The 24,886-nt window shown below is 37.5% G+C and overlaps 1 protein-coding gene and 1 long non-coding RNA gene across 2 annotated transcripts; one reads left to right on the top strand and one right to left on the bottom strand.

Annotated features, from left to right (window-relative positions):
* Window positions 1-1,369: 1,369 nt before the first annotated feature.
* Window positions 1,370-8,188, bottom strand: LOC130590313 (uncharacterized). Its single transcript, XR_008967899.1, has 3 exons — window positions 8,119-8,188; window positions 2,029-2,088; window positions 1,370-1,634 (listed from the first exon to the last, which is right to left on the bottom strand). It is a non-coding gene; the product is annotated as an uncharacterized LOC130590313 (long non-coding RNA).
* A 15,547-nt stretch (window positions 8,189-23,735) lies between these two features.
* LOC130590309 (uncharacterized) lies at window positions 23,736-24,808 on the top strand. Its single transcript, XM_057392390.1, has 4 exons — window positions 23,736-23,981; window positions 24,070-24,444; window positions 24,524-24,681; window positions 24,796-24,808. The coding sequence occupies exons 1-4, from the start codon at window positions 23,736-23,738 to the stop codon at window positions 24,806-24,808; spliced, it is 792 nt and encodes a 263-aa protein (XP_057248373.1).
* Window positions 24,809-24,886: the final 78 nt, after the last annotated feature.

The following is a 24,886-nucleotide window of genomic DNA, read 5'->3' as shown; positions in this document are numbered from 1 at the left end:
AGTTCAAAGAAAGGAAAACGGCGAGAATTTCAACAGTAACAATTAAGTAATTAACCATTAGCTGGTTTCTCTTTTTTTCTCGACTCTGTTTTCTGTTTTCATTAAAAAAATAAGTAACAAGACAATATGAACAAAGTACTAGGCATACTAAAACAATCGAAAATAATACCCAGGAACCAGATTTATATGTAATCACAATCTCAATGGGAAGAAAACACAAATGGAGTTAACTTGGTTTATGAATATTCTAATTTCCTTCCCTATTTTTTGAATTTTAAAACACTTAATCACTGGAATAGACAACAAAACAGGAACAATGAGATTTATATGTAATCACAATCTCAATGGGAAGAAAACACAAATGGAGTTAACTTGGTTTATGAATATTCTAATTTCCTTCCCTATTTTTTGAATTTTAAAACACTTAATCACTGGAACAGACAACAAAACAGGAACAATGACACAGGAACGAGTTTGTGCTTAGCTTTTGAAATAGTGTCTTGAGAGAATCTAAAAGCCATAGCCCATAAGCATATGGAGTATGCATATATGAGCTTGTCCAATAGTATTAAAGTTATATGAAATAATAGATGAAACTGAACAAACAGCACTACAAAAAAAAATACATATAGAGGCAATCCAAAATTGCATCTAAATATATATTTGTAGCCTCTAATGGTGTTTAGAAACAATTTTTTGGTTGCCTCTAATTAGTCCGTCGCTAATTATAGGTTGCCCCTAATGCCACGTTTTAGAGGCAGACAAGTTATGGTGCTGCTAAAGACTCTTATGTTTAGAGACAACCATATGCCTGTCGCTAATTATAGGTTGCCCCTAATGCCACGTTTTAGAGGCAGACAAATTATGGTATCTGCTAAAGACTCTTAAGTTTAGAGGCAAACATATGACTGTCGCTAATTATAGGTTGCCCCTAATGCGTCATTTAGAGGCAGACAAGTTATGGTGCGGCTAAAGACTGATATGTTTAGAGGCAACCATATGTCTGTCGCTAATAATAGGTTGCCCCTAATGCCACCTTTTGAGGCACACAAGTTACAGTTCTGCTAAAGCCTCTTACGTTTAGAGGCAACCATATGTCTGTCGCTAATTATAGGTTGCCCCTAATGCCACCTTTTTGGGGCACACAAGTTAGATAAGACCACTTATATTTAGAGGCACCATAAATCCATCTCTAATTATATGTTGCCTCTAATGCAACCATAAGTTAGTCGCTAAAGGATGTTTTTAGGTGCAACTTTTGACATTTTTATTAAAACTATTAGGGGCAACTACACATTTTACAGTTTAAGATTTATGAATTAATACATATATATGCTATATTAATACTAAAAGTAAACAAACAAAACAATTTAATGAATCAATAAAAAGCTACTATATAGATAAAAAATAATTGTCATTTATATAAACACCTTAATCAACTAACATGTCTAGTTGGTTGTTCACAATTGTTACAGTAAAAAGAAATTGGAAACTACAAGAGAGAAAAAAAAAGATATCTAATAGTTTGAATAGTGTCATTCCATTTTTCAATTGCCTCAGTCTTTGTTAGTGTCATGCTATTTTCTTCCTCATATTATTCTTCAATTGTTTGAATAGTTGGATTCCGCAAGCACCTGCAACACATGCATATAGTAAATATTAGTTTAATAACAAATATTAGTTTAACAAAGCTGTAATAACTTGTACAAAAATTGGCTTAGCCGGTAGTAGTAGCACGCAATGGCACGACAACTTGCACCGGAAACAACTAAAAAGCATAGCAACCGCTGCAATAACACAAGATTAAGTACATGAACAACAATGATCGTGCAAAAACAAACATCAGCAAGTCAGCAGCACAAACCTTTCCAGATTGACTAAAAATACTTATTTAACAGCATCAAAGCCACAACTAGAAGGATTCAGGTAGCAATTTTTTCACCATTATTTACAACCGTTATAGTAACTATAAATATCTATTCATGATATCTTGAATTTTGAACTTCATTAAAATAATTAGAAACTTACATGAAAACCACCTTATTTTCCTTAATTTGACAGCTCCAATATGACACCATGAACACATAACTGCACCAAAAGATTGAAAAAAAGAAAAAACATTTGTTACCCAAAGATAAGATCAAAAAAATTTAACATCATAAATGCATATAAGATAAGCATAACTCTATACCACTTAATCTAACAGTGGAAACCTGTTTTTATACTCTATACCAAAATCACACAGCAAAATTAGAGAACTAAAGTCAACTGAGAGGTACTAACCTTAACAATTTGCAGCTGGCGAAAATTAATCATCTAAACAGCTTCGATGGGCTAAATCGATAATCTAAACAAAAGGATAGCCGTTTAAGAAGGGACAAAGAGCTGAATGTGACTGCAGGAACAAATAATAAGCAAAAAAATAGAAGCAGTAAGCAATGGCCGCAACAGAACAATCAACAATCAATTAGCAGCAGCTTGTCGTGCAAAAAATTAGTAATAAAAGCCAAAATATTCCACAAATCTCAAACATCAACATTTACCAACAGATTCGAAGCCAATGTAACAAAAAAAAATTTAGTTATTTTGCTTTTCATGATGAGATTAAAAACAACTTTCAAGCCACATTAGTTCATCAAATTCCTTATTTCAAAACATCATCAAATGATACCCAACAAAAATGAAATTTCGAAATGAAAAGAGTGAATAACTTCACCTGACCAGGAAAAAGAAAAGCGGAAGAAGGCTTATAATCAGAAAACATAGCAGTTTCAGAAGGAGATCCAACTGAAACGCTCATAAAAACCCTACAACAATAACAGAACAACAATATAATCTAACAATAACCACCACAACAACAAGAAAATGACAGAGTAGAGCACGGTTCCATAAACGACAGCAACAATAACAAGAACAACAACTATACAACAACACAAACAACTTGGGCTTGAATTACAAAGAAAAGGGTTTGAATTAAGAACAAAGAGGAAATTTACCTTTTTTTTTTTAAAGAAATTTCCTCTTTCAAAAAAAAAAAAAAGAGGAAATTTACCTCTGCTCTACTAGGAGCAGCGAAGACAGAGAAGAACCGAGAAACAGAGGGGTCGAGGGAGATTTTCAAAACTTCAGTGCACATCAGTGGAGCTTCGGCGTGGAGGCGGAGGCGTTCGCCGGCGAAGCAGCGAATGGCAACAACCTGACGAACATCGACGAACAGGAGAAACTATACCATAACATGAGAGAGAGAGAGAGAGAGAGAGAGAGAGAGGGGGGAACAGGGGCTACGAAGTGTTGTATGGGTCTCCGGCGAGAGACCGGACTGATAAAACGACCACGTAGTGGCGGCTGATGATAATGTCATTGTAGACTGACAATTTCGATGCGACGCCACTCGGTCGAACACCGCCGAACCATCCCCATCACCACTGCCGCCGCTGCAGGAGTAAGGGAAGAGAAACACTTCGATCGATTCACCTATAAACACGAGAAATTGGTGAGGGAAATGAAGGATTGGGGTTTTGAATTTGGGGGAAATAGAGGAGAGAGAAAGAATACCTTGAGTTTTTGCGTTAGTGACGAGATTTCACGCCGTCGCCGAGAGTCAAAGAGAGAGAATGAAGGACAACTGAGAAGACGGCTGGGCTGGGAATTGGGGGGAAATGAAATGAGGGACTAGGGTTTTTATTCCAATTCTCAAACGAAGTGTTTTTGAAATCCTTTTTTTTAAAAAAAGTGTTTTTGAAATTTCAGTTGTACAGCAATAATCTAAATTTGAATTTATTTGGGACTCTTCCTTATTATTATTATTACTTATAATAATAATTATTATTATTACTTATTATTATCATCATTATTATTATGTAATAATAATATTATTATTGTTATAAAAGAAAAATGTACAAGTTGTTATTATTAAGTTGAACAAACGCAACCTAAGGGTGCATTCTTTTCAACGTATATAAGCACTATAATGCTTATTTTGAAAATGATTACATTAAAATTGATCAAACTAGCTAAGATTAGAAAATTTGAAATTAGATGCTCCCTCTATTCCATAATTTTTTTGTGCATTTCACTGTTCATACGCTTCTCAACGCACATTTTATGTCATAAATATCTGTGATTACATATTTGTAAAAATTATTGCAATTGGATATTAATATTATACTCATTAAGACAATTCAAACAAGACCCCACATGACTCTATTTACTTTTATATGTTGATCAATATATAGAAGACTATCTCTGCATGTGATAGTGTCAATAACTCAAATGCACTAAAAATTATGGGACGGAGAGAGTAATAATATTCAGTTTAGATAAGAAAAAATCAAATCGAATCACATCGGATTCGACTAATTATAACTTTAAAACCAACGAAGTATAATAAGAAGAATTCATATTAGATCAGGAAAATTTATATCATATAAGAAAATTTACACCAACCCAATTGTTAGTTGCAGATGATCGCCACTGTTAATAGCGAATCGTAAACAGATCAGATTATCCAAATAAAACTCAAATATGAACCCACATCTTGTATAACATAATGTAAATTGAATATAATCCAGAAAATTCGAAGTAGTCAACGCCAAAATTCGAACTAACTCGAAGCAGAATTTTACCCCAAAACCCCTCAAAATTCAAAGCCCCAAACCCACATAATTTAAGATCCCAAATTTCGAACTTAATCCAGAAAATTCGAAGATAAAAAAAGTTGAGATGCACCAAATTGGAGAAAAAGAACTTACCGAAATCGCAATGAAGGAGGCGGTGAAGTGAGAGAGATGAAGGGCAACGAAGGGAGGAGTGAAGGTGAGGTGAGAGAAAGAGATTGAAAGAGAGAATAGTGTCGGTGTGAGGGTGAGTATTTTGATATGTATGTGAGGTGAGAGAAAGCGAGTGAAAATGTGAGGTAATGAGGTGTATCCCGCTATGAGTGTCGTAGATTTAGAGGTTTCAATTCAAATCAATCAAGTATGGACTTCTAGATTCACAATCCCTTGCTAAACCTAGTAGTCATAATCCAATTTAGACCTAATTTTAGGTTGATTACTCCTATCCTTATGAATATTGGAAATCAAATGTCACAATCAATCAATTAACTCTTATCAAGTACTCATCATGCAATCATTGCAATACTTTGATTTCTTTTACTTCCTCTAGCAAAGGAAGCTACTCACTCATGGCTAAAATTCATATTCAAAAGAGAATATCCTAGGATTAACCTAGAAATTGAGATGAACAAGCAAAAGAACGATTAAACTAGCAATTAATGGAAATTGAAAGCTAGAGCATGAAATTGAAACTAAATCTAACATGAATTGAGGAAACTAAAAGCAAAACATGAATTAAAAGACAAGTAATTGAAAGAACAAAGAAAAATGAACTAAAGCATGAAATCAAAGGGAAAGCTTTAAAAGATGAGACAAGAGTGAGAAATTCTTATTAAAAGGGAATAAGGAAATAAAAGAATAAAAACAAAAATAAAATGAAAAAGAGAAATAAGAAGTAAAAGAAAAAGAAAAAGAAATTACAGAAAACAAAGCCACGTCATTCAGCTTGCTCTCTATTAGAGATGGTTGTTTACCCTGGACCCTGTCCAAACCCTACCTGTGAAAACTATGAAAAGCAAATTAAAAGGTGTACATATGATGTTCAAAGAGGAATTTGTTTTTCATTAATGATTTTGTCGTAAATATTAACAACTTTATTTCGAAAAGATACACCTTCAATTGTAACATTTACCATTTAATTTCAACATATATATCATTTTTAGTTCTAATATAAACTAATATATGAAAAACTCTAAACTTATAATCTTCTATATACTTTCGTAGAAACAAAATTTGCCGCTCTACTTTCTCAATTCTCAATCTAACTCTCACTTTTCGATCGTAGTTTTGCAAAAAATCTATATAGAAATGATATTTTGTGATGTATATTGAAGGTTTATTATATTTCGGAAAAAAATTACACTATACTCATTAAGGACCTTAGACCCTACCCATACCCTATCGAACCCTATGGGTACGGGTAATGATGATTGCATAAATTTTGAATGAGTTATCTAAATATATATCTTTAGTAATGACTGCATAAAGTTTCTTAGAAACAATATATCGAACATATCTGGGTCAAAAACTATGGATACGTTCTCTTTGCCTGATCTAATCTGATAAGAGCTGAAATTATTAGAGGCCTTTAATAATATTTAACTGTCATTTAAAAAAAAATTTAAAAAAACAAGCGGGAGTTTTTTTTTTGGTGAAAACAAGCGGGAGTTTAAGCGTTGTTTTTTTTTTTTGGTGAAAAGAGTTTAAGCGCTTTATTTTCACTAACTTTCTTGAACTCCTTTCTTTCCCTCATCATCCACTCTCAGCTCATCCGGTTCCCCTTTCTCTCCTCTCTGTTCCTCGTCTCTCTCAATCTCTATCTCAACTCACCTCCTTTTTTCTCTCTCATCTCCAAGCAGCGACGAACGTCGTTCCTCCTGTAAGTTTTTCAATTTTGTAATTTCGTTCGATTTGTTTGTTGTTTATTTTATGGGGATTTTATTGGTTTGAATTCTCGATTTTTCAGGCTTTTCGTTTGAATTTCTGTTTGTTTGTTGTACAAATTTATTCGATTTATAGGTTTTCGTTTTGCTTCGATTTTACAGGGGTTTGGGGCTTTTCGTTTGAATTTAGGGTTTAATATTTCAGATCTGGGGAATTCGAATTTTTTTAAGAAGTTTGGGGAATTCTATTGAATTTATTTGGATTTTTTAGATTTCGTTCAATGATTCGAGTTTCTTGAGTTCAAATTTTGTTTTGGGTTCTAAATTTCTTTCGAAAATTTGCTGTAATTACGATCCGTTTTTGTCTGAATTTGCATCATCTCCATTAACTGATTCTAGTTTTATCTATTTTTTGCTTTTAACCTTCAACAACCCATAAGAACTAGGAATATCTTATAATTGCTCTCTAATTTGTAGCTCTTGTTTGATTTTGTAATGTTTTGATAGGTAAGGAAAATAGAACTTCAAGTTCAAAGCATCAAGATATATAATGGTCGTCTCTTATCTCATCATACTTAGAGCAATCAAAATGTTATCGATTTAAGCTTCTCATTATCAACATGTTTCAGTGACTTTTAAGTTGTTGAAGTATGAGTGTGAGATGCTGGCTCACTGTTTTTGTGCATTAGAAAGAATCCATTACTTGATTTGAATCTTGTCCAGCTGCTCTGCTCTCAGGGTATTATCTACTTGATTTGAATTATTTCCTGCTGATTTAGTTACGTTGATCCATGCTTAGTTCTAAGTACTAATTAAACAGAATATGTCATCTAAATATTTCCATAATAATCTTAATCATTTGTTTGTCGTTTAAAGCCTCTACATTCTCCTGAGAAGATTTATCTGTCTTTGCTAATTACTAGTGTAATGATGATTGTTTCCACACTGTCTTGACTCTTGACTAATCATAGTCTCTTGTTTTACTCTTTCACCCCACCTTTAGCTAATCTTTGCTTCTTTTTTAATGATCAACTGCAATGGAGTACCATTGTCAATAGTCAAATTAAATTACATAGATTATGTATCATCTTCAACTCCTACTTTGATCTTTTTCATTGTTTGCACAAGGTCATATGCTAGAAAAGCCTTCAAAGCATGTAATCTACAGAGTTAATTTGGTTGATATGATTATTTCCTGCCAAAAAATGCTGGATCGCTGCCAGTTCCCTCCTTCCAATTTTTCTGGTGTGGGGATTGTGAGGGCCGATTTTTCCAGTTACTCTGCTGAGAGAAACTATATGAGTTAATGGGACCAAAAGTGTTATGGAGATATATTAAGTTGCAGACTTTTCTAATGATCTGGTTGACTGATTGTTGCCATGGTATACAGAGAGGAGCTACGAATTGAATCTCGTTTTTGTGGCCGTTGGTTGAATGTTGTTAGACTATAGGGAATTAAATCTCATTTTTAAGTACTTCCCCTTGGTCTCTTTGTTATATCCTTTAGTACTTATCAAAAGAAAGAAAGATTATAAAATTAGGTGGACATTGTGACTTGTGAAGACTTCCTCTTGTCCTGGTATTCCTTTATAATCTTTTTAAACCAAAATAGCACTTACTTTTAGGGAAATTGATGACTCACTGCTTGATGGACTTGATTAGTTTGGCCCTTCCGCTTTTGGATTTCTGTTACTTATGACACAAAATATGGCATCTAGTGAATCAAAGATTCTTCAATAAAGCTTACCTTATCTAACATCCAAGCACTTTGATTTTTCAATTGATTTAATGAACATATAATTCTAGTTCAGTAAGGCTAATCAAATATAATAGTAAACAAACTTCTCCAGTAACTGTAATAATCATATTGATATGTAGTTCCTAATATCACTTTTTTATTTTTTATTTATTTTATGTCATATGTGTCTTCTTGCAACTAAATTTATCTTTTTAAATAGTCTTCTGGCTCTTGGTAAGGCAAATATTTCCCTTATCACTACTTCCAGCATTACTGATCATGGCCATGCCGGCTGTTCCGTAGGATTATGCCATCATGGAGTGTTTTAAGCTATTTCTCCTTTGCCACTGTAGTGTTTACTAACTAAACTTTTGGATGGTGATCCTGGGTTCATGTTCAATCAAGAAATGCTGCAAATAGAACCAGTATTATGGATATTGGTTATAAACACCTCCAAGGATATAAAACATATTCTAAACTGTGATATATATATTACTTGGTAATTTTGTTACTGCTAATTGCACATAATTTTTTGAGCCTAAACAGAGTAGATTCTACTTATGCAGGGTCATTTTCAATCAAGAATTGTGATAAGAAGCACTGAAATTGGTATAGTTTTTGATCAAAACTTTTGGACTCTCAACGAGTTCCTTAGTGATATATACTATACTAGTTTGTAGTTGAGCATTTGATATTACTATACTCCTTTTTCTAGGCTAAGATTAGTGCTTTCCTAGGGAATTAGTGATGATGGTGAATAAGTCTGATTGGAATAGTGAATGCTTTTGGAAAGGAACATCTTAACTCTTTGTTCTAGGCTAAGATGGTCACGCAACCAGAATGATACTCCCAGAATTCACATATTATAGAGAACTCCTGTCGTTTTGAACAATTTTGGCTTGTATGCGAGGTCAAAGAAGAGTTGTCTAGGCTAGAGTAAGTTGCTGATTGCTGCTGCTGAACAAAGCTAATTGTGGGTAGCGATGATCATCATCCAGTTGCTTTTTCCTGAATACTCACTTATATACAAGATATTGGCAGCAGTTCTGTTGATTTAACAGTGCATAATTATTAGTGTTGGGCATTGTTGACTCCACATTTTCTTCTTCATGCTCTTGAGTTCTTGTTGCTTGCTCTGCTATTCTTGCTGATTTAACAGGCCTAAGTGAGCCATAAGAATGGACCTTAGGCTGGTTCATCGGGATTTTAGAGCAAAAAATTTCTGAGAAGATAACTGAAAGTACGAGCATGGAGATAATCTATGTTGAAGTTTTGAGTCCTTGCTGTTTGCAATCCTTGTGGGTGTTCTCCTCCGCTCTTTGGTTGTGTTTTCATGACTATAAGATCAGTTAATGTATTTAAGTGTGCTTTTGCTATCTTCATAATAGTGTTGTTGGACAGCAGAGAACATCTTTTAACTGTTGCAGAGAGCATATTATGCAGCAGTTATTAACTACTTTAATGGAGTCATTTTTTCTTTGGACAACAGAACATCTTTTAACTGTTGCAAATAACATACTTTAATACAGTTTAATGAGTTCCACCAACCAATTAGGAAAGATTACTTATGTCATTATTCTGTTTTTTTTTTTTTCAAGGTTCAAGATGATGGTGAAGGAAAAGAAGCCAAGGATCCATCAAATTAATACAACTCGTAAAGCTATTAATGATTTGAAAAGGCCTTGTAAAAGATATATTTCTTTTGTTATGGTTTTTTTTGTAAGGTTTAAGGAAGTTGATAGTAAACATTATCTAATTGACTTATTTTATTTGTGATGAAACATAATATTTTAGTGTATTTAATCATTAATATTATTATATACTAGTCTTTTCTACCTAAATATTTTTTATTGGATCGCTTAATTATAATATATTATATTTGATCCATATCCAATTAAACAGTAATTATTATTATAATTATAATTATTATTGATTATAAACTCATGCATTCTACTGTTTGTAGATGTATTTTTTAGCTAGGTTAAAATCTCGACACTTTTTCGTGTTGAGAGCTCTTTTGGCTCCAAAAATTTATTTGTGGAGGTAAAATAATCTTGACGCTGGAATGTGTCTAGAGCACATTTCGAGACGCATAAAAGCGTCGAGAAACTCAACACAAAACAGTGTCACAAGTCATAACTAGACGCGGCTTTGCGTTGAGAATATCAACGCATGAAAGCGTCGAGAATTCTCCACGCGTGAAATCTCGACGCTTTTACATTGCATTGAGAATCAATTTCTCAACACTTTTTTCCGTCCAGAATATTGAGGAAAAGCGTTGAGAAAACACTCTTTATCTAGTAGTGTAGACATATCGGACTTGAATTACGGGCTAATCGAGTTTAGATGCTCACAAGTAGCTCATGTTCGACTCAGTTAAATTATTCAAAGTTCAGCTCAAGTTCACTTGACTTAAATGCAGAACGAGTGGAGTCAACCAAGACCCAACTCAACTTGATTAACTCATGAGGAGCTCGATAATTATCTTATTAATTTTTTAGTTATGATTTTTTAAAAAGTAGTTATAATTGAGATATTTTTTCTCATATTTTTTAGTCATGAATGCTGAAAACCTAAACCAAATATTTTATTGCTTTTGATCCAAATAACCAAAATAAATACGCAAGGGGTGGATCCTCATAAAGAAAATGAAAATAGGTCAGATTTGAGGACTGACCCTCACAGGTCGAACCAAGTTCAAGTCATGTCAGAATCAGGTTGACCCAGCGGTCAGATCTGTTTCTGACACCACTACGGTTAGGTCTGGGTAATCTCAGGTTAGGTTTCGATCATGTCTAGAGACTGACCCTCATAGGTCGAGCCAGGTTCAAATCAGGTCAATATCAGGTTAACCTAGCAGTCAGATCAGTTTTTGACACCACTAACGACAATTCAATTGACACTAAAAAATATCTTTAGATGCAACAATAATCTATGTGATGCTGAAAAAAATGGCTATCGAGACAACTAAATTCATGTGACGTTAAATACATGGCTTTCTAGACAACTAACTACAGTTGATGCTGAAAAATGGCTTTAGAGACAACTAAATTCATGTGACGCTAAATACATGGCTTTAGAGACAACTAACTACAGTTGATGCTGAAAAAATGGCTTTAGAGACAACTAAATTCATGTGACGCTAAATACATGGCTTTAGAGACAACTAACTACAGTTGATGCTAAAAAAATAGCTTTAGAGACAACTAAAGTCATGTGATGCTAAATACATGGCTTTAGAGACAACTACAGTGATGCTAAAAAAAATGGCTTTAGAGACAATTAAATTCATGTGATGCTAAAAATATGGATTTAGAGACAACCAATATTCATGTGATGCTAAAAACATGGTTTTAGAGGCAACCAACATTCGTCTGATGCTAAAATGTATCTTTAGAGGCACCAGAATATACTTGACACTAAAAACCATATAATTAGAGGCAACCATGTTTATGTGATGGTAAAAGGGGGTTTTAGAGGCAAGTCGGCCAAATGATGTGCTTCTATAGCCAATTTTTTTTGTAGTGCAGAAAGCATCATAAACGGTAAAACACTAGGAAATCATTTCGATCGAAAAACTGAAATAATTTTCTGAAGTTGCAAAAATAACGAAAGAAATGGAAGGATATAGGGTTTTGAAGCGTGAAAAAAGGTGGAAAGTAGAAGAAATACCCTTAAGCTGAGAAAGAAGAATATTGCAGGTATCGAACTCATTACGGAAAAACGATGCTTTGAAACGTTCGAAGGCTGAGAAACTACATCCATGTTTTGGCATGCTCCGGAACAGCAGCACCGAAACAAAAGTGGCTCGCTGCGGTGGCCGGATAGGAAATCGAGGTAAGAGATAAAGTTTTTGACCCAAATAAAACCCTAAACGAAATAAAAAAAACCCAAACAAAATCCCCAAATCCAGAAAACCAAAAAAATCCTAAAATACAGCAATAAATTTCGAACGAAAATACCTGGACATGCATTCCAAGGAGAGGACCAAGAGTGAGTTCCAGTTGAAATCCGGCGGAGGAAGGGACGACGGAGGACGGCTGAGTGGTGGAGGATGCGAAGGACTTGGGAATTTGGGAGGGAGAGGCGACTTAGGAGTTATTAGGGAGAGGAGTTGGGACTTTAATTTGGGACGGCTGTGTGTAATATTTGATAACATTAGAAAAAACTCGCGCCTAACATCCAAATGCTCCGTTGATCAACCCAAGCATTTGTATCACAAATGCTCGTGTTGATTAGGCAACCGGAGCATTTGGTATAAAATGCTCCGATTGACTAATCCACACGATCACAAATGCTCGGGTTGATTAATCAACCGGAGCATTTGATAAGTAGCAAAAGCTGTTTTTTACACTAGTGTATTGCTGCGGTTTTACCTAGAAACCGCAGCAATATGTTCAAATATTGCTGCGGTTTAAAACCGCAGCAATATACTAATTACCTATTGCTGCCCCCTTAATTGCTGCGCGTCCAAAACCACCGCAATGGGCCACTTTTTCACCGCGGCAAATAGCATTTATTCTACTAGTGCGGTATACTCTTTCCTTTCTGTCATTCAAGTTTTTGAGAGTCATATCTCTTTTTGCCATTTATTTTGGTTTAACTTGATTGTGTGATTGAGGAAGTTGATCCTATTATGTGGTTGTGGATATATTTTTCCTTTCTCTTCCCTTCCCTATATTTATTTGTCACATTGAGGACAATGTGTTATTTCGCTTGGGGGAGGATTTACTTTTTGGGTGATAACTTTGCACATGTTTTTGTTTAGGTTCATAATATATTTGATTTCTTCTGCATATTTGCATATTTTGGCTTTGTGGGTATGCCTTCTGAAAACCTTCACGAGACCTTACTCGTCCACTAGGGGAGCCTAGGGGTTTAAAGGGCTTGTTGCACATGCTAAGTGCAATCGTGATTCCTACGAAAGTGAGTTAGGATTTATTGCTTTCTTAGTATTAGGAGCATATCAGTTGCATTCATGCATTTTGATGATTATAGGAAATATATGTTTTATTCCATGAGATTGACAATTCATGATATTTGGGCATATCTTTGATATTGGAATTAAATTTTACAAGATTGAGTTGGACTGCATTGACCACTTCATGGTACGATTGTTTTGCAACTTGAATGGTTTGTGGTAAGATTGGTTAACCCTTTCTTCAACATAGGTGACAACGAGCAGGGCAGGGATGGAAGAGATCAAACACGGGAATAAGAAGTCACTCTTGTGACCTTTTTGATCATTTTGATAGGGGGGGGATAGAGAAAGTGGACAAAAGAGACTCGCATTTCCCAGTCGAAAAGAGGGGTTCCTTTTTCGTCTCGAATTTTTCATCGAACAAATAAGGGAAAAGAATCATATTGAAAACGCTCCTAACCCAAGCCCTTCCTTCGTAGAGCCGTGTATTGTAAGTGATCCGAACCTGCCCGGAGCGAGCCTCCCATAGAGGCAAGTGAAGTTGGTGAGCCGTATGATGGGAAACTATCTCCTGCGGTTCGGAGAGGACTCAGCTGTTAGTTAGTACCCTCTTGGTTTCGGAGTGGACCCTTTCACTCTATTTTATTATATACGTTTAGTGAAAAGAATGTTTTTTGATACACCTAGGACATGGATTCTATATGAACCAATGGATCGTGACAAGTCGTTACTACTAGCAATGACTTCCTCTTTCATTACTTCATCCTTTCCATATCCTTCTCCCTTGTTCTCAGTTACTCATCAAATGGCACTCAGTTTATATCTTTAAGTTCGATCATTGACAAGGTTCAAAGAAAGGGTGGGCCATTGATAAAGAATCGATTCCAAACCACAATGCTAGCAGATGGTGGGCCTCCGCTTTTCTTTTCATTAAAGAAAGTTCCATTCGATTAGTTAGCTCGTAGTCAGTCTTTACTTAACTTAAAAAGCAAGAAAACGGATGCGCGTTAGCCCTGCTGGAGGCTTTCGCGCAGCTCAATCAATCCCTTGCTTGTTCCCAAAATTCCCATGTCTTTCTGGATTGGTAAACCCAACCAGCGATTTACAACAAACAAGTCTTTCCTCTTGTTGAGGTGGGGGGAGCAGAGCAGTTCAAAAATGAACCCCAAGAAATGAGCTCTTTTCTGCGATCTATGCTTTTTGTAACTTCCATGAGTTTTGTTCCCTTCATGACTTTCTTAACTGCAGCCCCCCCCAATGCAAGAAAGATTTGATTTTACTCGGTAAGCATAAGCCTAGTGAGGATTTTTTCAAGCCTTATAGACTGACACATCTACATCAGTCTTCTACTTTTGTTGTGTGATATTCCTCATGAAGTATGACTCTTGAACTTGCCTTGGCACTCTTTCAGACTTATGTGGCATATGCATGTGTTGATATATGATTGAGGCGTTCTTTTCGTTGTTTTGAGCCTTCAAACATTTTCTTTTCACATATATTATTTCCTTTAATTTTGAGCTTTTGATATCCCATTCTCTTGATCAACCTACATTATAAGCCTTTAGCCTTTTATGATTTCTCTACCAAAGTCTTGCTAAGAGTAGCATTAAAGTTTATATTTTGAGCTTGTGTTTGTGTTTTTCGGTAATTATTGGAAGAAAATACGTTGAAAGAAAAAAATGTTTAAAATTATAGTGTGAAAGTGCAAAATGAAAAGAATGATGAAGAAGTTGTGAAGAGTAATTCTGAAAATAAAATTGAAAAAAAAGAAAAGAAGAAAGAAGTGAAAAAGATTGAACAAAAGGTGAAATAATGTTTGTCGGAGTTGATATAAATGGGTAATATCTTGATTTATTGGCAATGTGTTGTTGAACATCTAGTAGAAGTTTTTGGGACGTTTGCATCTAATGGCCATGGATGTTAAAGTAGTGTTATTTCCTCCACTAGTTGTCTTTTAGCACCACATTCTCAAATATTTTCCTACCCTTATCGTAGCCACTCTACAACCCTTTGTAAGTCCTTGATAAGTCATATTTATATATAGTTTTTAGGTGCATTTAGGTTGCATTTTAGAGCATTTAGTTTTATATTTAGGTTCATTGTTGCATTATATTCTTAAGTTATGCTTTTCTACTCCTATTCGGTATGTTTTCTTGTTTTTGATGAATTTCAGGCATTGATAACACATTTGGAGTATGATTAGCTAAGCTTGAGGATTAGGAGCACTTGGAAAGAAGCTACAATGAATAAGGATCGTATGGATATGTCATAATACGAGTTTGAGCAAAAACAAAGCGGAAAATCATTAGAAGAAATGTGAAAAAGGAGTCATGTCTACTCTTCTGATCATAACTTTTGATGTGCTCCTTAAAATCGAGTAATTACAGCAGATTTGGAAACTAGACTTGAAGAGCTTTCCAACGATAGGTGGCATGCCCCGGGGAGACTTCTTGTCAAGAAGTTATGCCTTTCGGAAGATTGCACTGTTTCTGCTGGAATCTGCCACGCGTACGCGCGGATCACTAATCCGCCTACTAATGATTTATTTAAGACTTTCCTTATCTTGTAAATTACTTTCCTAGTCATATTAGGTTAAAGAATATTATTTAGATTAGTTTTCATTTTTTTTCTCTCCCCTCCCCCCTTTTCACGTTATTTTCTTATTCTTTAGGTTTTTAGTTTTAGTTTCTTCTCCTCTTTTTCTCTCTAGTTTTAGTTGTAAACCCTAATTTCTATTCTTCATTAATTCATGAGTTTCTTTAATTTCTTTCATTGATTTCTTTAATTATGTTTTCTTTTATAGTTTTAGATTTGATCTTTTATTTCATGTTAGAGTAGTTTTTATTTCTAGGGTTTTGGGAATCCATGTTTATATGCTATGATTTGATTGATATTTATTTATGATTTGATTAGTTATTGATATCTCTAATTGATTAGTGTTTTATTGTTAATCTTGCAACCTGATCAATTGTTTGATTAAATATTGTTAATATTGAGTCATAGATCGAGAGATAGTATTCTTTAGAGGCTTACCTACAATTAGCAAATCTGATTATGTTGAGCGACCGTACTAGCATATGTTGATTTGAGAGTGTTAATGCCTGACCAAGGATTAATCCATGCTCTAGATATCTGATTAATTGAACCATTGATGATATTTTGATAGATTAGAGTTATAAACATGGTGAACCATTACCCTAAATCCTTTTTAGTTTGATTTTCGTAGTTTGATTAGTTTAGAACTTTAATTCAATTATTCCTAATCTTGTTTAGTTTCTCCATATATTAGAAGTTAAATTAAAACGACCATCTCTCTGTGGATTCGACCCTACTTACCCTACTACATTGTTAGAAGGTTTTGCAGGAATTATTTTTGACGGGTGTACGACAACCTATCAATCCTCATGATCTATATGCATGCTTTTGTCATTTTTAAGTGGAGAATGAGACGATAGTCAAGTTTGAAGAAAAATACTTCATTTGAGTCGACTTGGTATATGTTTGAGTAGAAATTTCATAACCTATAAACACATGAGAGAAAGTGTGCTCGACTAAAGTGAGGTTTATCGAGTTTAATTGAGTCTAGCTTGGGGGAAGGTTTGTGGTCTGCCATGGTGAGTCAAGTTGCGATTACATGAATTAATATGAGGTATGATTTATGGTTATCTTAATCTAATCTTATAATTATAATATCTTTCATATGCCCGAATTTTATGTGTTGGAGATTGAATGGTTGAATGTATACACTAGGGGAAAAAACCAGAAGGGCTGCGCAAGTAGGGCTGCGCATTTTAAAAAAGCGCAGCCCTATTGTTGAAGGGCTGCGCTTTTTAAAAAAAGCGCAGCCCTTTTGTATGAAGGGCTGCGCTTTTTAAAAAAGCGCAGCCCTTCTGTAGGTGAAGGGCTGCGCTTTTTAGAAGGCGCAGCCCTTCACCTAGAGAAGGGCTGCGCTTTTTTAAAACGCGCAGCCCTTCTCTAGGTAGGGCTGCGCTTTTTTGAAACGTAGCTGTTGGGTATTTTTTTTTCGATACTTACTATGCTCATGCGCGCCCATATTTTCTCTTTCCTCTTTCCTCTTTCCCTCTTTCTTTCACCTTCAATTTCGTGCGAAAAACCTCCACCACCACCACCCATTTTTCGAGCCCTAATTCTCACCACCACCACCCATTTTGCGAGCCCTAGTTCTCACCACCACCACCCATTTTGCGAGCCCTAGTTCTCACCACCACCACCCACTTTGCGCGACCACCACTACTACCACCACCACAACATTTCTTCTCCACCACCACCACACAACATTTCTTCTTTTCTCATTTCTTCTCCACCACAAAATCTTCTCTTCTCATTTCTTCTCCACCAACATTGTGTTCGGCACCTTGCGCGCCGCCCACATATTCTCTCTCTCTCCACCATCACTACTACTTTTCTTCTCTTCTCTTCTCTTCTCCCACCATTTGAGTGGTTAATAGGTATGAATTAATTTTGTTTTTAAGTTACTTTTGTTTTTCTTAATTGAATTAAATGATTAATGTGCAATGTGGGTTTTGTCAATTGTAGGAAGAAGAGGCTAAGGAAGGCAAAAAAGTCCAAGTAGCTCTTTTCTCTTCATTGCTCGTCGTTGGTGTTAAGAGGTAACTATAGATAGTTTAACATGTAGACAAAGTTGATAATTTATTGAATGTATATGTATTTTTATAATGTATATATAATATATTATTTGTTGATATGAGATTGTATGAAAACGCAATGTGATTTAGCTATATATATGAAAATATATAAGTAGTTGTTTGAATCATCATCATATATGCCTAGATACCCGTTCAAGACTTACTCATTAGGGGTAAGTCTTGAATAGTCCCCGGTTTGGGACTGTTCTTGGACGTTTGATCTCATTTAGGTGGTGAATGTGTGTCTTCTTTTCAATTCTGAGGAAAATCTTGGCTTATCGTTTCGCTACATTGTTCTCTGGGTACATATGTAGATAAGCAATTATCTACATTGTGTACTTGGAGAACTGTAGGGAAATGCTGCGGATTTTCCTTAGAATTGGAAAGTTGGCATATATTCACTAGTGAGATTAGACGTCCAAGGATGGGTTAGGTTGGAGTGATAAGGACCTTTGACTGCATGCATACAATTGAACATGTGACTATCTTAGCTTGTTGTATACGTGTGTGTACTTTAATAATGATTGATGCATTATAATGAATGTTGTGTTTAATTATTAGAGGTGGTCTTCTTGAATGAGATGGATCGTACTTGGATGTATGGTAGTCGTGAATCGATTGAGTTTGTGAATGGGGTCTCGGAATTCTGTAGAAGTGCATTAGAATATCAAACATCCTCTGGAGCAGTCGACTTTTATTGTCCTTGTTTGGATTGTAGAAATGTGAGCAAGGTTAGTAGTATACATGTGGTTAGGGAGCATGTATTTCGCCGTGGGTTTAGGCCTCAATACCATGTATGGATTTGGCATGGTGAGCAGGGGAGGTATATGGGAAGCTCTGGATTAAAGAATGATGTATGTGAAGAAAAAAAGAAGGATGATGATGAGTTAGGGGATGAGAATTTGGATGATGAATTTGGAGATGATGATAGGGATCGGGTAGACGAGATGATACACGAGGTTGAAGATCAGTCGTGTAGACGACCTCGTATTTTTGAGTCTATGTCTAAGGCTGCTGAAAAGCCGTTGTATCCAGGTTGTACAAAGTACACCAAACTTTCTGCGGTGGTAACACTGTTCAACATTAAGTCGAACGCTGGTTGGACGGACTCTAGTTTCACATCGTTGTTGGAAGTTTTAGCTGAGATGCTCCCTGAAGGAAATGAACTGCCAAAGTCGTACTATTATGCGAAGAAGTTGATGTGTCCTTTGGGTTTAGAGTACGAGCGGATACATGCTTGTCCTAACGATTGTGTGCTTTATCGTAATGAGTATGAGCATTTACATGAGTGTCCACGTTGTGGATTGTCGAGGTACAAGCGTGAAGGAGCTGGAGGTAGTGAAGGACCACCAGCCAAGGTGTTGTGGTATCTACCCATAATACCTAGATTTAAGCGCATGTTCTCAATGAAAGGAGATGCGAAGAATTTGAGGTGGCATGCAGATCGTAGGAAGAAAGACGGTCTGCTCAAGCATCCGGCTGATTCGCCTGAGTGGAAAACTATCGACAGGGTGCATAAGTCATTTGGTAATGAGGATAGGAATCTGAGGCTTGGATTATGTACGGATGGCATGAACCCTTTTGGCAATCTCAGCTCGCAGCATAGCACATGGCCAGTAGTTTTAGTGGTTTATAACTTGCCTCCTTGGTTGTGCATGAAACGCAAGTACATGATGTTGTCGCTTCTTATATCGGGGCCCAAACAACCTGGAAATGACATAGATGTATACCTTCAGCCGCTTGTTGAAGATTTACAGAAGATGTGGAACGAAGGAGTGTTAGTATTTGATGCGTATGCTAATGAGATGTTCACTCTGCGTGCCATGCTTTTTTGTACTATGAACGATTATCCAGCTTATGGGAACTTATCTGGGTATAAGACTAAAGGAAAACAACCTTGCCCGATTTGTTTAGATGACATGAAATCTACACACCTTAAGGGCTGCAAACATGTGTATATGCGCACACGAAGGCTCCTCAGCCGCGACCATCCCTATCGGTTTAAGAAGAAGGCATTCGATGGGACGGTTGAAGAAGAAGTTGCTCATAGACCATTAACTGGTACTGAAGTTTATAATCAGGTGAAGGGAATTGAAAAGTCTTTGGTAAACCTGCTAGTGAGGTTGATAGACCTACAGGATTATGGAAAAAACAGTCCATTTTTTGGAAACTCCCATATTGGAAAGATCTAAAGGTCAGACATTGTTTGGATGTCATGCACATAGAGAAGAATGTTTGTGAAGCTATTATCGCGACACTTATGAATATTCGGGCAAGACAAAAGATGTTAAGGCGTCACGACTTTACTTGGAAAAGAGGGGATTCGACCAGAGTTGTGGGCTCAGAAAAGGGACGGAAGGAAAGAAGAAAAGAGGGGAGGAAAGGGTTGATGAAAATCAGAAAAGTAAAAAGGTGGAGGATTCGGAGAAGAATTATTTGCCACCAGCTTGCTACACGATGTCGCGTGTGCAGAGAAACGGATTAAGGTACCTACTGGCTACTCATCGAATATGAAGCGCTTTGTTACTTTAAATGGTGAGTTGAAGTTATCGAGTATGAAATCGCACGATTGTCATGTCATGATGCAAGTATTCTTACCGATTGCAATTTGTGGGATACTTCCAAAGCATGTGAGGCACACCATTACAGAACTTTGTTCATTTTTTCATTCAATCTGCAGCAAAGTCCTAGACCCGTCGACCCTCGATTCCTTGCAGACTAGAGTAGTTGAAACTCTATGCAAATTTGAGATGTATTTCCCCCCGCATTCTTTGACATTATGGTCCATCTCATTGTCCATCTAGTTCGAGAAATTAAGCTGTGTGGTCCAGTGTTTTTGAGGTGGTGCTATCCTTTTGAGAGATATATGGGAACTTTGAAAGATAAAGTTCGTAATCCTGCACAACCAGAAGGTAGTATAATTCAAGGGATTGTGGGTGAAGAGATCAGTAATTTTGTGGCTGAGTATTTTGCTAGTGTTGATCCTGTTGGACTTCCGACATCCCGACACGAGGGCAGACTTGAGGGCAAGGGTACAATTGGTTCAAAATTGATCACACCTTCCGTAGAAAAGCGTAAACAAGCTCACTTATTTGTATTGCATCACGTACCAGATGTCCATCCTTATTTAAGTGAACATATGGAGGAATTACGTGTTAGCAATCCTGGAAAAGGAGTGAGGGCATTGACGCAAATGCATAACAAGACTTTCATTGATTGGTTTCATAAACGAGTACTCAATGATTTGGATGAAAGTGTTCCTGAAACAGTCAAGTGGTTAGCATTTGGTCCTCGTGAAGCTGTACGCTCTTATGAGGGTTATGATATTAATGGGTATACTTTTTGGACTGAACGTCAAGATCTCAAGTCAAGATCGCAACAAAATAGTGGTGTTTCACTTGTGGCGTCGTCTACACAATATGCAAGCTCGAAAGATAAGTCGCCTGTACATGCTGAAAGCAACTACTATGGGCGAATACAAGAAATCTGGGAGCTGGACTACTGTACTTTTAATATTTGCCTCTTGTGTTGCACGTGGGTTGCAATAATCGCCGTTGTGTAAGAAACGATGATCCTTGCGGTTTCACCCTTGTTGACCTTAGTCGTTTACGTGAAACTGAGGAGCCATTTGTAATTGCATCACAAGTGAAGCAAGTATTTTTTGTAACTGATCCTGCTGATCATAAGTGGTCAATTGTTGTACCTGGTAAAAGGAGTATCCTCGGTATTGGTGATGTTGATAATGAGGAAGAATATGATGCATTTGAGGACCTCCCCCCTTTACCTATCCTGAAATTGTGTGGAAGATGATGTAAATATGTCGGAGAATTATATGCGTGTAGATCACACGGAAGGGATACATGTACTTGAGGATCCTAAGAAAAGGCGGAAGCTCAATAAATCATGAGACATAAACTCAGGTGTGTGTAATTTCTCCAATTTTTAGGCTTCATTTTCTTGTTGGTTGCATTTTGGGAACGAAAAGGCCATTTCCGGCCTATTTTGGCCTATTTTGGCCTTTTCGCTCCCAAAATGTACTTATGAAGTGATTTAACCCAATTTTTTTTGAACATGATTATATGATGTATAATGTAACTAGTATGTAGATTTTTAGGCTTTAATTTCTTGTTGGTTGCATTTTGGGAACGAAAAGGCCATTTCCGGCCTATTTTGGCCTATTTTGGCCTTTTCGCTCCCAAAATGTACTTATGAAGTGATTTAACCCCAATTTTCTTTGAACATGATTATATGATGTATAATGTAACTAGTATGTAGATTTTTAGGCTTTAATTTCTTGTTGGTTGCATTTGGGAACGAAAAGGCCATTTCCGGCCTATTTTGGCCTTTTCGCTCCCAAAATGTACTTATGAAGTGATTTAACCCAAATTCTCTTTGAACATGATTATATGAGGATATTATAACTAGTATGTAGATTTTAGGCTTTAATTTGTTCTTGGTTGCATTTCGGGAACGAAAAGGCCATTTCCGGCCTATTTTGGCCTATTTTGGCCTTTTCGCTCCCCGTGCACACCCCTCCCCCCCACCACCCCCCTCCCCCTTGCTGCCAACCCCCCTCCCCACCCCCTCTCCCCTCTGCTGCACACCCCCCCTCCCCCCCCACTGCCCCCCTTCCCCCCTGCCACACCCCCCAGCCCCCCTGCAGACCCCCTTCCCCCCTGCCCCCTCCCCCTCTCCCCCCCCTCCCCACTCCCCCCACCCCTGCAGACCCCCCTTCCACCCCTGCCCCACCCCCCTGCACCCCCCTTCCCCCCCTGCCCCCTCCCCCCCACTGCCCCCTTCCCCCCACTGCCCCCCACTCCCCCCTGCGCCCCCCCTTCCCCCCCCAGCCCCCCTGCAGACCCCCTCACCCCTCCCCCCACTGCCCCCTCCCCCCCCTCCCCCCCACTGCCCCCCCTTCCCCCCACTGCCCACCCCTCCCCCCCACTGCCCCCTTCCCCCCAACTGCCACCCCTTCCCCCCCCCACTGCCCCCCCTCCCCCCCCCCCACTGCAGCAACTTTTTAATTTCGTATGTTTTTTTACCATTTCAGGGACATGGAGGATGTGCATACGGATACGAGTGCGGAACACACTACCGAGGATGAGTGTTTCGATCACAAAAAGGAACAACGGCAAATGGTTATGGCTCGCCGTGAAGAAAAAGGTAAACAAACGTCAATTGCAAGTAAGAACTTGCAGACGAAAAAGAGGAAAGGAAGGGGACCTACAAAGTCACTAGGGAAACCCACCCTAATGACTTTGGAGTACGATCATTGGGGCAACCTTGTGGAAAATGGCGTCAAAAGTATGCCATGCAAATTGGGATTTGCATGCATAAGCTCTCCATTCTCCACTCATGGAAAGAGGTCCCCGAGTCTTTGAAGAAGATGATTTGGGAAGATACTATGGTAAGATTCGCGTATAATTATTTAGAATTTTAACACTTTGGTTAAATATACTATGTAATATTGACTAATTTGTGAAATGCGTTCTTTGTAGAATCAATTCCATATTCCAAACGATGAAGCGAAGAAGAATTTTTTCTATCCGCAGTTGCCCAAAGGTTCCGAGACTTCAAGGCCAAGCTAGTGTCGGGGTGGATCACGAAGCGGAGAAAAGTCGGGGGAACAAAGAAGAAGAAAATCTACGACGGGGAAGCAACACCTTCTTCTGAGGCTTCACATGACACATCATTCGAGGATCCCTCCAAGCTTCCATATCAGATATGGAGGCATATCACAGCTGAGCAGTGGCATGCATTTGTTGCACAAAAAACAACTACCCCAGAAGTTGTTGTAAGAATTTTTTACTAGCTAAGATTTAATACTTCAGATCCAATATTATATAACACCATATCTAACCTTTGTTTATATTTGTGTGTTTCAGGCAATTCGTGAGAAAAATAGCGCGAATGCAAAATCTAGGAAGCACTACACCACTGGGTGCTCAGTCGTATGGTCAGGCGAGAGAATCGTGGATGTATGACCATTACCCCACGATTGCGTCGACCACGACATCGGGCACTAGCTCTACGACGACAGTTGCACAGCGGCAACCAGATAGAGTGCTCGATTGGTGGTGTTCCATGCATGGGGTTGATGCAAAGGGACAGAGAGTCATACCTGATCCCGGAACAAAACAGATAGCTAATGCCATTGTAAGTACATATTATAAGTTATTGATAAGGTTTACATAATAATATAACTTCTGCGCTCACGAGTATTTCTCTCTTATCATTTATGCAGATTGGCTTGAAGGAAAAGGAGGCAGCTGGTGAGTTCACTCCTAGAGGACAAGTTGATGCCTTACACGAGACTCTAGGACGGGACCAGTATGGACGTGTGAGGGGCGTAGGAGGTGTCCGCCTCGGGGTGAGAAAGGTGTATGGTGATCAATACACCTCTACGTCCAGATCCACTACCTCCAGTGTCAATTCATCACCTTCCATAGATGTGGAGGCTATGAAAGCCGAACTTCGGGAGGAGCTCAGAGCGGAGATGACTCAGAATTTCAACGCCATTTTGGCGCAGATGGGCTTACCGACTTTTGGTGCTTTCACGCAGGGCAATGTTCCTATGCAGCCTGTTCCTACGCAGCCTCGTCCACAACCGGAGTTAACGGTAATTGTTTAATATCACAACTATTGTTCTTAAATATGTTGTTTCATAGACTAACCTTGAATAGAGTTTTTTTTTAAAGGAAGAGACACCATGTGAGCTATGTAATCAAGGAGATGGTCATGGTAGATTCATTATCGTGGCTTATGGATCTGTACAGCCCCCTAGGGACCGGCCACTATTGCACAACCAGCCAGTAGCTGATATTCACTATGTGGTCAGCGTTAAGACATTGTGCCGGTTTCGAAGCATTTCCTCTTCCGCTGCCGAATGCAGCAGTTGGTCTACAGTTATTGTCTGATTCCATTGGCAGTTATATTCTATGGCCGCGTGCATTGGTGCGGTTAATATCAGGTACAATCTCTAACATAAGTTATATACATAGTTTTCTTTTATAGTTCCTATATATGATTGTCAGTAATATCTTTTAATTTAACTAATTACT

The sequence above is a fragment of the Beta vulgaris genome, chromosome 2, assembly GCF_026745355.1.
Source record: "Beta vulgaris subsp. vulgaris cultivar EL10 chromosome 2, EL10.2, whole genome shotgun sequence".
Lineage (NCBI taxonomy): Eukaryota > Viridiplantae > Streptophyta > Magnoliopsida > Caryophyllales > Amaranthaceae > Beta > Beta vulgaris.
Note: the sequence above shows the minus strand (reverse complement) of the source record. Positions and strands in the feature narration are given on the sequence as shown.

Coding starts and splice junctions, on each gene's coding strand:
- LOC130590309 (XM_057392390.1), top strand. CDS start 23,736: ATGCAAAATCTAGGAAGCACTACACCACTGGGTGCTCAGTCGTATGGT. Junction 23,982..24,069: donor AACAGATAGCTAATGCCATT/GTAAGTACATAT, acceptor TCATTTATGCAG/ATTGGCTTGAAGGAAAAGGA. Junction 24,445..24,523: donor GTCCACAACCGGAGTTAACG/GTAATTGTTTAA, acceptor TTTTTTTTAAAG/GAAGAGACACCATGTGAGCT.